General features: G+C 42.3%; 1 protein-coding gene across 22 annotated transcripts in view; it reads left to right on the plus strand.

The window, feature by feature from the left end:
• The window catches only part of GOLGA4 (golgin A4), a 151,342-nt gene that overhangs the window by 87,403 nt on the left and 50,999 nt on the right, over positions 1 to 12,940 (plus strand). For all 22 annotated transcript variants that reach the window (XR_013485786.1, XR_013485787.1, XR_013485788.1 and 19 more), the window contains 3 exons: positions 6,089 to 6,187; positions 6,451 to 6,568; positions 7,319 to 7,521. Coding sequence is in view for 11 of the 22 variants with exons in the window: in XM_020979528.2 (XP_020835187.1) it covers positions 6,089 to 6,187; positions 6,451 to 6,568; positions 7,319 to 7,521 (420 nt within the window). In the remaining 11 variants the exon portion in view is untranslated. The remainder of the gene's footprint in view (positions 1 to 6,088; positions 6,188 to 6,450; positions 6,569 to 7,318; positions 7,522 to 12,940) is intronic.

Consider the following 12,940-nt stretch of genomic DNA (forward strand, 5'->3'; position numbering starts at 1 on the left):
TCATCAGTTCTCTCTGGAGGTGGAGAGATGCTTTTGAATTGTCTTGATCACTGTCTTGATCCGAGCAGCTCAGCCTTTCACAGCTGATCATCTTGACAGTATTGCTGTTACTGTGTACAGCATTCTCTTGGTTCTGTTCACTTCCCTTTGCATCATATAAGAATTTGCAGGTTTTTCTAAAATCATCCTGCTTGTCATTTCTTGTAGCACAATAGTATTTCATGTCAGTCACATACCATAACTTGTTCAGCTGTTCTGAAGTTGATGGGCATTCCCTCAATTTCAAATTCTTTGCCACCTCAAAAAGAGTTGCTATAAATATTTTTCTACATGTAGGTCCATGCCTGGGCATATACTAGATTGGCCTTTAGGCATGAAGGAAGAGAGCTCCACTTAGGTTTGGCTGACTTTATATCAGGTGCCATATATATCTGTTCCTGTAGGGAAATAACAACAAGGTGCTGGTCTTTGTAAAGAGGGCATCAGTGGGGGCAGTGAGGTGTTGTAGTGGGTAGAGCACCAGTCCTGAAGTCAGAAGGACCTGAGTTCAAATCTTGCCTCAGACACATAACACTTATCAGCTCTGTGACCCTGGGTAAGTCACTTAACCCCTATTGCCTTAGCCAAAAAAAAGGGCGGGGGCCATCAGTGAACTCACTGTCAGTTTGAGAGGTGCTTTGGGCTGTTTTCTAGGAGAGGATTTTAAGTGTTTTGTGTAATGTTCTTTTTGACAGAAGACATGAATCTATAAGATTGCTGGCTAGGATTAAGAGTGTAGTTTGTGTCCATGGTACGGTATAAAACTAATTGACCTATCTAGAGATTGATGGTCCTCATTATCACACTTTATAACACATAGCAGTCATTTACATATTCTGGCAGCATCTTTACTGTTGAAGTGTGTATTTTCTGCTTTTTTTTTTTTCATTTTGATATGTGCTCTATTCTAGTACATTCAGAAATTCAGGATTTGTTTTATTTTGGAGTAAATACATTTCTAGGAAGGTAGAAACAACCAAAAGTTATAGTAATGTAGATCATTAAAAGAATTGCTGATATCTTCCTTTATGCTAGAATAGGTTTTTAGTTGGAATAAGAAATAATGGGAATATACACGTAATTATGTATGTTTTTAAAGAAGACTTCAGAATGATAGTTTCGTAGACTTGTAATTCTTTTTTTAATCTTTTTTTATTAATTCATTTTGATTTATCAACAATCACTTCCATGAGCTTTTGAGTTTTAAATTTTTCTCCTCCCTCTCTCCCTCCACAAGATGGTGTGCAGTCTGATATAGGTTCTATATATACATTCCTATTAAACATATTGTCACATTAGTGATGTTGTAAGGAGGAACCACCAGAAAGAGGAAACAAAACACAACAGAAGAACAAAAAGAGCCAATAGTCTGCTTCGATCTGCATTCCAACTCCATCGCTCTTTCTTTGGGCGTGGATAGTGTTGTCCATCGTGAGGCCTTTGGAGAGGTAGACCTGTAGCTTTGCAGATAACTTTAGAAATTGTCCATTACAACACTCTTTTCCCAATTGGTTAAACTTGGTGACTTTCAATTTTGCTTACAATGAAAACAGTGATGCTACTGTTGAGCAGGTTTGATTGTTCTGCATGGTATTAAAGAAACATACACTCCGCGGAATAATGGCAGTGATGTCACTTTATACTCTCAAGTCCCCTTTCCCAAGGACCGATACAGAAGTCTCCCCAAGAGGGTTGTGCAAGCCCTGTAGTAGAACCAAGAGAGGCAGACCCTAGCCCAACAGGCTCACTTACCAAGGCCCCCCAGTAACTGCTCATAGATGCTGCTTTTTCTTTTTAACTTTATTCATGTATTGAGTTTATTTCCAGTTTATGCTTTGTCTCCTCACCATTTCCATTTGTCTGAGCACCATCGCGACTGTTCTCTTGTACCATTCCATACATACTTAAAGGAAGTGAAGAATAGAGTTAGACTTTAGAAAACTGTTTGGACAGCACATTCTTGGTGTGGACAACATCGAACGGACGTGGCAGGGAAAGTTCTCAGTGTAAAGGACAGCCAGATAGCAACTGTTACAGGAATAAGAAGGACAATGGGAACAAACTTTTCTTCAAGATATTTCTCCCATAGACAGAGATCTTCACTAGCTTCTTTTTTTTTTTTTCGTGAGGCAACTGGGGTTAAGTGACTTGCCCAGAGTCACACAGCTAGTAAGTGTTATGTGTCTGAGGCCAGATTGAACTCACATCCTCCTGACTTCAGGGCCGGTACTCTATCCACTGCGCCATCTAAATTAGCCTCTTGATCAAATATCTAGAAGCAATTCTCTGTGAAGTTGGTGACCACTCTTTCCGTTTCAAAAAATGTGTGCCTACATTTTTACTTAATATTTTCTATAGAAGTGGGTCCTTTAGGAGGCTTGTCATGCATTTTACTTTTTGAAAGACTCTTGACCTTTTGTATCGTTTTTGAATATTTTCCATTCTGGTTTGTTTTTTCTTCATTTCCCCCCCTTTTTTGCTGCAGTATCACCTTTTCTTCATTTTTCTCATCTTCAAAGTTATCATCATCATCATCATAATTCTCATCCTTAGTTTTACCTTTTTCTGTAGAACCTTACTACAAACTCCAGGAACAGATTGTTTGCCAGACATATTTGAGAGTTTCATATCATCTTTCTCTTTTACATCTGATTCTTCACCTTTCTCTGGTGCCACTAACATGTGCAGGCCCCGAATCACACTTTTCAGCCACCAATTACTGATAGTATAATCTCTGAGCCACCTGGAGAAATTGTAAGACTGCGTAGACATTTTCACAGATATCACTGTAACTATAACTAGTTTTTCTTCATAGTTAATTGCTTCCACTTCAGCAGTATACAATTTATCCTTTGTACCACACCCCAGACTCTCACTTCTCAATGACATCTGATGATCATTTTTGTCAACTACCTTAAAATGGTCATTCTTATCTGCCTTTTATTCACATGTGAAGAGGAAGTTCTGAGGAACAGAGGGAGCTCATATCCTTTTCCATTAAGGCCTCCATTTGGGCAGTGATACTGAAGAGAGCAGAGTAGAGAGGAAATGCGATGAGGTCAGTGGCGGCTAGGCTCTGGCCCCATGGGATCTCTACTTAGGATGGAAACCATTAGAATTTATTGAGTATGGAAGAAACCTGTGCTTTAGGAATATCACTGGCAGCTGAATGGAGAATGGACTGGAGTGGGGAGAGACTTGTGACAGGTGGGTCAGCCAGGAGGCAGTTGTAATTGTCTGTTGATGAGGTGATAAGGGCCTGCACAGAGTGGTGGCATTATGAGGAGAGAAGGGGGCATATTAGAGATGTTGCAGAGGTAAAATCTATAGGACTTGGCATCATTTTACATATGGGGGGTGAGAGATAGTGAGGAATTGAGGATGATACTTAGTTTTTGAACCTGGGGAGAATGGGAGGATGGTGTTGCTCTCTATAGTAATAGGCAACTTAGGAATTGGGCCATAGTTTATGGGAAAAGATAATAAGTTTGATTTTGGATATGTTGCGTTTAAGCTGTCTGTTGGACATCTAGTTCAACATGTCTAGCAGACAGTTAAGTATAAAAGATTGGGGATCAACAGAGAAGGTAGGGCTGCATAAAGAGACTTGAGAATCCAGCTTAGAAATGATAATTGAGTCCATGGGCGCTATTATGATCACCAAGTAAAGTTGTATCCAAGAAGAAGAGAAGAGAGCCTAAGACAGAGTTTCATGCGACGCCCATATTTAATGAGTGTGCCCTGGAGGATGATCCATTAAAGGAAACTGAGAAGGAGTGGTCAGAGAGGTAGGGGGGAGAACGGAGAGAGTAGTGTCCTGAAAACCTAGAGAAAAGAGTATCAGGGAGGAGAGAGTGATTGACAGTGTTTAAGGTTTTAGAGAGGTCAGGGAGAATGAGGATTGTGAAAAGGCCATGGATTTGGCAATATGAGAACATCATTACTTTGGAGAGAGCAGTTTCGGTGGAATGAGGAAGTTGGAAGCTGGATTATAGGGAATTGAGAGTAAGAGGAAGGAAGCGAAGGCACTTGTTATAGGCAGCCTTCTCAAAGAGATTATGGCAGAGGAGATGTATTATAATTAGCAGGGATGGAAGGATGAAGTGAGAGCTTTTTGAAGATGGGAGACATGAGTATGTTTTTAGGCAGCAGGAAAGGAGCCATTATACAGGGAGAAACTAAACATAGGTGATAGAATGCAGATGGCAGTAGGGGCAGTGTGTTGGAGAAGATAGGATGGAATGGGATCACTTGAATAGGTAAAGGAATTAGCCTTGGTGAGGGATTAGGCCACCACATGTTGTGAGATAGTGGGGAAGGAGGAAGGTAGTAGAAGGCATCATACTGATATCAGGAGGAAGAGGGGAGAAAAGGGAGCTCCCGTTGAATGGCCTCAGTGTTTTCTGTAAAACAGGAACCAGAGTTCTCAGGTGAGAGCATGGGAAAGTCTGAGGAGGGATGCAAAGGTTTGGGAAGAGCCACTATGGGGATAAGGATAGTGGATTGATAAGGGAGGAATAGAAGGATTGCCCTGGAAGCAGTGAGCACCCAAGTAAGGTTGTGTAATATAAATTTGCAATGGACCCATTCAGAATGGTTGCGTGATTTTCTCTACCTTTGTTCAGCAGCACTTTTGTAGGAGCAAAGGCATTGGATAGTGGGGATAATCCAGAGGTCAAGCTTGGCAGATGCAATTGGTGAAATGATAAGGGGGCCAGGGACTGAAGAGAACAGTCTGGAGTTGAGCTGGTTCACCAAAAGTTCAAGATGGGGACAAGTTGGAGAGAGTGGCTAATGCAGGAGTGATGGCCTGGGAGATAGCCAAGGGACTGAAGGTTTGGAAATCATGGTGTGGACGAAGAGTCGGGTTTGACAAAGGAAGGCTCAGGGAGAGTTGGAAAGCTACGAGATATCTGAGTTCTTGAACATAGAGGTGATAGATTTATGGGTAGTGGCAAGATCAAGGATACAGCCATCTCTGTGGCCGTGGTGAGGTGGAGAAGCAGGTCATGGGAAGTGAGTAGGTTAAGGAACTGAGCAGTTAGGAGGTTTGAGGGAGTGTCAGCATATATGTTGATGTCCCCTAGTTTGAGGGCAGGAGTTGAGTAGGAGAGAGATTACGAGCCATGTAGCAGACTTGTAGAGGATGGAAGGAGAATGTCCTGGAACTCGGTAGACAGCGTAATGCTAACAGGATTTTGATTGGGTCAAAGATGTTGATCTTATGAACCCAAAGGGGAAAGGTTATCAAGTGATGGTGATAGAGAGAGAGCCTGGAATTAGCAGTAGAGAGCAAGGAATATTCTAACTCCCCCTCCTTGACTAGAGAAAGATTTAAGATGAAGGCAGGTTCTTCTCCATGGAACAGGCATTCCAAGGGGCACAGTGGAAGGAGTGGGTAATGTTTGGTTAGGATTTGGGGTTGGAGGGTGGGAGGGGGGGGATGGGAATAAGGAATTGGGTGGTGGGGGATGGGAAATGTGTTTGTAGGATGACCTACAGGGATTCAGAGTCACCAGAGTATGCCGGGTATGACCAAGTGTGACAGACAATTAGTGTGATGCATGCTATTTAAAAATTCGTTATTTGTTGCTTATTTTTCTCAATTTTAAATATACCGTCTTCAAAACTTATTGCAAGATATCTTTGCTTTCCTCCCTCCTCTGATGTAGATTGCAGTTTCTTTACACCTTAGTAAACAATTTCCATGTGCTGCCATACAACAAAAATTGATCACGTGACATTTTGCTTTGTGATCATGAGCTTTGCTTTCCTTTGGTGACAAGCTGTTCCAGAAGGTGGTCACTGGGTTCCACCTCTGAAAGCTTCTGCAGCTTCTTGGTGGCCTATCAAAGGTCATAGTCTTCCAGAACCCAAAGTTCTGGAAGTTGTAAACAGAAAATTCATTCAGAAGTTCAAATTGCAGAAAAATGCTAATCTAGTGACTGACCTTTGTGTATGTTGTATGATTTGTGAAACTCTTTAGGTTCTTGTTTGGAACTGTTTTTATTTTATCCTGAATACACCTAGAAAGGCCTCTTTTCTTTAGGAGCTTCAGATGGATCAACAGGCTAAGAAACATCTCCAGGAAGAGTTTGATGCATCCCTAGAGGAGAAGGACCAGTACATCAGTGTTCTGCAGACTCAGGTAAAAACCTTACCATTTTTGAGTGAAGAATAATAGAAGAAATGTAGTCTTGAATGTTTTCCAGTTTTATGATCCCTTGTTGTCTTGTTGCATTATATTGAAGGCTATTTGGTGAGCTGTCTATAGATATGAAAAGTTGTTCTGGAGGTTTGCTTGTGGATGGGATTTTTTTCTCCCTCATAAGGAGGTGTTAATTTTATCCCCACCTTCTGAATAAGCCCTTACCCCCTACTTAGTTTTTCTAATGAGAACATTGTATTTAGGTTTCACTACTGAAGCATCGCCTGCAAAGTGGCCAGATGACTGTGGAGTTACCAAAACCTGAAAGCCTCCCCAAAGAAACTAATGAAGAGAATGCACGGAATGATCTGGATCACGGAGGTAAGTTATCTCTTGCCAAGTCTTTGTTAATTCAGTTATGCCAAGTGGCCAGTGAGAGAGAGAGAGAGAGAGAAGTGGTGGGCCCAGCTGACATGGTTGGTGCAGTGACAGTCTTGAAGTCTTCAGAATATCCTACTTTTGCGTGTTAGAAATGACTTTTCTGCGAGATGACTTTACTGATGGGCAGAGGTTCATCACTGTCAAATGTCTTTGAGTAAACATGATTTCTACGCATTTTTCCTACTCAGGCTTTTATAGTTCTTGCTTAAAAAGCATATTTGCTTTGGGAGACTAGCTTCTGAGACTTGTATCTTGTCTTTATCAGCAGCAACATTTTTTATTGCATCTTGAAAATTATTATTACTTTTATACCACTAAGTATTGTAAATAGCTAAATTTGATATCAAATGGAAAATTCTGTTCAGAGTTATTGAATATACTGTGTTCAGATTTCCTAAATTTCATGTGTATTTGGTAGTTTATAACCTAAGTATTTTTATAATGCCTTGACCTGTTCCAAAGTAGCAGAATTTGGTATAAACAGTGCTTTCTTTTCATTCATGTTTGGAATACGTAGTGCTCATTCATTCTCCCATTTATTGTTTCCTGATATTTGTAATGAAGAGACTTTTGAGAAACTTGTTGTATGAAGTGTTAGCTGCATCGAATTCTACTCCCTCATAATAAACGCTCTTTGAGCTCTGACGCTTCTGCCTGCCTGACTCCTCCATGGGTATTATTCCATTTCAGTGTCAGCAGAGGGAGAAGGAGATGGAGATGCTGCCAAAACTTTAGAAACTCTTCAGCAAAGAGTGAAGCGACAAGAGAATCTCCTTCAGCGCTGCAAAGACATGATTAAGTCACACAAGGAGCGAGCTACCCTTGTAACCAACGAGAAGGAAGCCCTTCAGGAGCAGCTCGAGGAAAGGCTTCAGGAGCTGGAGAAGATGAAGGTAAGAAGCACGGCCACCTCTGTTCTCATCGGCTGCCTCTCAGCTCCGGCATCCCCTTGGGAAGAGATGACTGGAGCCTGTTGGACACGAGTCCAAGTGCCAGACCCTGGGAATGCGAGACCTTGGGGTACTCCCCTGGCTTTCCAGATATAGGTGTCATAGAATGGGACCTTAGCTTGAGATCATTTAGGCATATAGGGTTCACCCTTATTTCACAGACAAGGAAACTGGACAGAGGTGGGGAAGTGATTTGTCTAACGTCTCCTAAGACTTATGTGAGTACACAGAAGGAGACTTAACCTTTTTTTAAAAAACAGTTTTCTTAAATTATTTGTAAAACATAACACAAGGAAGGTGTTAAAAATGGGTATAGGGGCAGCTAGGTGGTGCAGTGGATAGAGCACTGGCCCTGAAGTGAGGAGGACTTGAGTTCAAATCCAGCTTCAGACACATAACACTCACTAGCTGTGTGACCCTGGGCAAGTCACTTAACCCCATTGCCTAGCAAAACAAACAAACAAAACTGGGCATAATTGCTCCATAGAATATGCACTCTAGATTTTAGGATGGATGAAGAAGGAGATATTCAGGTATTCAGTGAAGACTTTTTGTTTTTAAAATTTTTATTTTCTCTTCCTCTACCCCTCTTCAACCCATTAATAAAGTAAGAAAAATGATACCCATGATACATATGAAGTGATTTAAAACATTTCCACATTAGCTGTGTTGTGAGGGGGAAAAAAAGCATGAAAAATAAAGTGAAAAACAGTCTATTTCCATGTACTCAGAGGAGTTCCTCAGCTCTTTCTCTGGAGGGGGACGGCTTATTTCATCAGGAGTCCTTTTGGCTGTTCAGAGGCACTCAGTCTTTTGTAGTTGAGTGTCCTTACAATAGTACTGGTACTGTGAACTGTATTTCTGTGCAGAGTGTAGAGTTCAGTAACTAGGTTTCCTTTCTTCTAGCCCAGTACCCTTTTTTATTCTGTAATTTTCTTTATTCTTTTGTAAACTAAGAGGAACATGATGGCCCAAGTAGCCAAGAAAACATTCAGATCGTACGTATAGAGCTAGAAGGGGCCTTGGATGCCATCTGGTCCAGATCCTCATTTTACAGAAAACTCAGGACTGGAGGGGAAATGACTTTCTCAAGGTCATACAGATATCTACCATAGAACCTGAATTTGAACCCAGGTCCCCTGACTCCAAATTTTCCATTTGGACCACACTTCCTGCACAGCTTCAACTTTGTATACTTTATTTTTAACATCCTCTTAATTGAAGTTTTATGTAGAATTAGTTCCATTGTGTCCATGCTAAATTTTTGTGTTGAGATTAGGTAATTTGGCAAGCTCCGCTATGCCACATGTAGTATGGCAACCTTATCTGTTTGCTTATAAAGCAAGAAACAAACCAAAAAATAACGTAGGAGGAAGACTAGCTCTCACAAATCCACTTACTTGAATCTTTAGGAGAAGCCTGGAGTCAGCCATAGGCCTTCCTCCGGGCAGTAAGGGGAGGAGGGCGGTAGACAAACACGGGCACTCATCTGCACAGGCCAGAGGGCAGGGCAGTGATGGGAGGCCTGCAGAGGCAGACCTGGGAATTGGAAGAGCTGGAAGGCCAGTTTTCTGGTACCACTGTATAGAAACCAGTGACCACGCCCACCCCAGTGGTGAGCAGTGCATTATGGATGTTTGTGTTGCCCCAGAATCATCCAGGAGAGGGTCAGTGTAGAGATGTAGCAATAAAATGCATTTTAGAAAGATTCCCTTAAGTGTGATTAAAATAGAAGCTTAGCTTTTGTGTTAAAAGAAAAATTAGTTTTCTAGGAAATTAGTTTTTGTAAACTGTGGTATCTACAGAATTTCATCGTCTGAAAAGGCCCTTTAGTGGCCATCTTGTCCGTAGCTGAAAGGAACCTCCACTCCAGCCTCCCAGACCACTGGTCATTGCGCTTCTACCTGACGTCCCCAGGGGAGGGGCTGTCCCTTCTGCTGGTGGAGAGCTCCCTCACCAGGGAGCTCTTGGCATCAGACTGAATTTGCAGCTTCCCATCATTGCTCATGATTCTGCCCCTGGAGCCCGACAGAACGAGTCTCCTCTGGTGCCTGATTGCCCAGAATGTGAGTGGCAGCTCACATGTAGGTACCATCTGAGGCTCACCTGTTCTGCATGCACCTCATCAGTCCTCATGGTAACCCCTTGATGAAGGCTTCTTTTTTTCTTTATTTTGTTTTGTTTTATTTTTTATTTCTTTTTAGTTTTCAACATTCACTTCCATAAGACTTTGAGTTTTAAATTTTCGCCCCCTCCCCAAGACAGTGTGTAATCTGATATAGGGCCTACTTATACATTCACATTAAACATATTTTCACATTAGTCATGATGTATAGAAGAATTAGAACTGGTGGGAGGAACCATAAGAAAAAAGAAATGAAACAAAACAACAAAAGGAAAGGAGAACAAATAGTATGCTTCCATCTGCATTCAGACTCCGTGGTTCTTTTTCTGGAAGTGGGTAGCATTTTCTGTCTTGAGACTTGGAGATCCTTGCATTGCTCAGAAGAGCTGAGTCTGTCAAAGTCGGTCATCACACAACATGGCTGTTGTTGTGTGCAACGTTCTCCTGATTGTGCTCACTTCACTCAGCATTGGTCCATGCCAGTTTTTCCAGGTTTTTTGAAGTCTGCCTCGTCATCATTTCCTATAGCACAGTGGTATTCCATTACATTCATATACCACACCTTGTTCAGCCATTCCCCAGTTGATGGGCATTCCCTCAATTTCCAGTTCTTTGGCACCACAAAAAGAGCTGCTGTCAATATTTTTGTACATGTGGATCCGTCCTTTTCCCATTTGTATGATCTCTCTGGGATACAGCCCTAGAAGTACTATTGCTGGGTCAAAGGGTATGCACATTTTTAAAGCCCTTTGGGCATAGTTCCAAATTGCTCTCTAGAATGGCTTAATCTACCACAGCTCTACCAGTCATGCATTAGTGTTCAAGTTTTCCTACATTGGAGGTCTCTTTTATGGATGAAGAAACTGATGCTCCAACAGGAGAATGGTCTTTACCATCATGTGTCTGTCCAGGTCTTCTTCCCCATTACTCTGCCTCTTGGCAGTGGTCTTCACTGGTTGTTTTTAACTGCACGGTGCTGAATGGCACTATGTTGGTAGAATGCTTGAGAATGTTAGAAAGGGACAGGGAGACAGCCTGGTCCAGTGCACTCCAGTGTTCGTTCTTAGCTTCATGTTCATTGTTACAAAGGAGAACACGTTCACCCTTCTTTCACTCCAACCCCCCACCCCAAAGACATAAATTCCATTTGATTCAATTCAGCAACTGGGATTAATGAGAACCTCTGTTTGACTTTTAAAGCTCATTGTAACCTGACCCCTCCCTGCCTTGCCAGTCTTCCTCTCAGTCCTCCTCCTTCCCTCCCTCCTTTGGAAAGATAAGACTCAAGAACAGCATATAGCCTCTCTAACTGTGCAGAAGAGATCACTTGGTACTTGGACAACCAGGAGAGAGTTTGCCTCTTTGATCACACACTCTGGACGGCTCAGCCGCAATCCCTTGTTAGGTACTGATGATCCATCCAGGCTTTGACCCTGCTGACTACTCTGCTCACCGTCCAGATCGTCATCTGGTCTGTCTCCTCTCTTAAATGGTCAGATTCTTAGAACTCTGTGTTTCCTCTCACTGTCCCTTGCAGTGTGGTAGCCCCAGCTTGGCTGTGTTAGGAGGGATCTCTTTGTAACTGTGTCCAGTAGCCTTTCTGAGTCGTCATCCTCTTCATCTTCCTTGTGGCTTTGGCCCTGGGAGCTGCCTTCCCCTTCTAGGAGTTCGTCTGCTCTGTGACGTAGATCTCCCCTGGGTTCCCTTATTGTCTCTGGTCTCCTTATCCATCTCCAGTACCCCAACCCTGAGTGTCCTGGGGCTTCTTTTCTCTCTACGTCCTTAGTCTTGGTTATCTCATAATTCAGTTATCATCTCTTTGTATCTTCTTGCAGATTTATATAACCACTGCTAATCTCTCATCTAGTAGTTAATAGAGCCTTGGGCCTGGCGTCCGGAAGACCTGAGTTCAAATCCTGCCCCAGACAGTTACTAGCTGTGTGACCCTGGGCAAGTCACTTAGTCCTGTTTGCTTCAGTTTCTGCATCTGTAAAATGAGCTGGAGAAGGAAATGGCAGACCACTCTAGTACCTGCCAAGAAAACCCCCAGTGGGGTCATGAAAAATTGGACATGACTGAAATGATTGAATAACAACAAACAGAAATCTCTCCCTTGAACTCTAGTTCCCGATTATCAGCTGCTTGCCCGAAATCTCCACTTGGTGTCCCAAAGGAATCTCAAGCTCACTATGTCTGAAATGGAACAACTCCTTATCTTCCCCCCTAAACCTTTCTTTCCTCCGAATTCCTGTATTTCTGTGTAGGGACAGCTGTTCTTTAAACTACTGAAGTTTGGTGTGTAACCTCAGAACCATGCTTGATTTTTCACATTCCTTTACCAGTGACCTATTCCTGCCTGTTTGCAATCTTGTCCTTGTCAGTTTGATCTCTTGAACATCTCTTGTCTCTGTCCCTTTTTCTCCACTCACACAAGTACCACCTCTAATCACTATTCACCTAGACTGTTCTTAGTAATCTCTTTTTAAACGTTAAATTCTTTTTTAATTGGCAAAAACATCTTCTCTCACTTCCCTTTCAGCCTCCTCTCTACTCCATGGAGAAAGTGAAAAGCAAAATTCCTCTTACAAAGATGTATAGTCAAGCAGAACAAATTTCTGCATCTGCCATGTCAAAAACAAAAGTCTTATTCTGTAATCTCAGACAACAAGTACTTATTAAACACTAGATTGTGGACAAAATTATAACAGAGAATTCAGAGAAAGCACAGGTAGGATCCCAAGACCCAACATTCTAAGGGTGGGTAGAGTCAGCTTAGCACAGATGAGGAACTCTTAAGTGAAATTCTCATTATATAGTCTCACTTTTCCAATATGAAAGAGGAAGAGGAAGGAGCTGTCTGAACAGATTGGTGCAGATGCACTAAGAACTCCCCCCCAGCTGCTGTTGGAAGAGCTATCTCCCAGCTCTGGGCATCTTCAGCAGTTTCCCTGCATTCCTGGATCTCTCCCTCCCTCGTCCTCTCTGCCTCTTGCTTCCCTGGCTTCTTTCAAGTTGCAGCTAAAATACCGCCTTCTCCAGGAAGCTTTTCCCCACACCCTGACTGCAGTGCCCTCCCTTCACTTGCCTCTCTCCAGTTTATCCTCTGTGTCACTTGTCTGTACATAGCTGTTTGTCTGTCTTTGCCCCCAGTGGGACTGTATTTTGGCTTTTTTTGTGTCTGGCACACAGTAAGTCTTTAATAAATGTTTATTGACTGGTGGTGATGAGGAGAAGTAC

Source organism: Phascolarctos cinereus, unplaced genomic scaffold (genome assembly GCF_003287225.1).
Source record: "Phascolarctos cinereus isolate Bilbo 61053 unplaced genomic scaffold, phaCin_HiC Scaffold_4;HRSCAF=312, whole genome shotgun sequence".
NCBI classification, from domain to species: Eukaryota; Metazoa; Chordata; class Mammalia; order Diprotodontia; family Phascolarctidae; genus Phascolarctos; species Phascolarctos cinereus.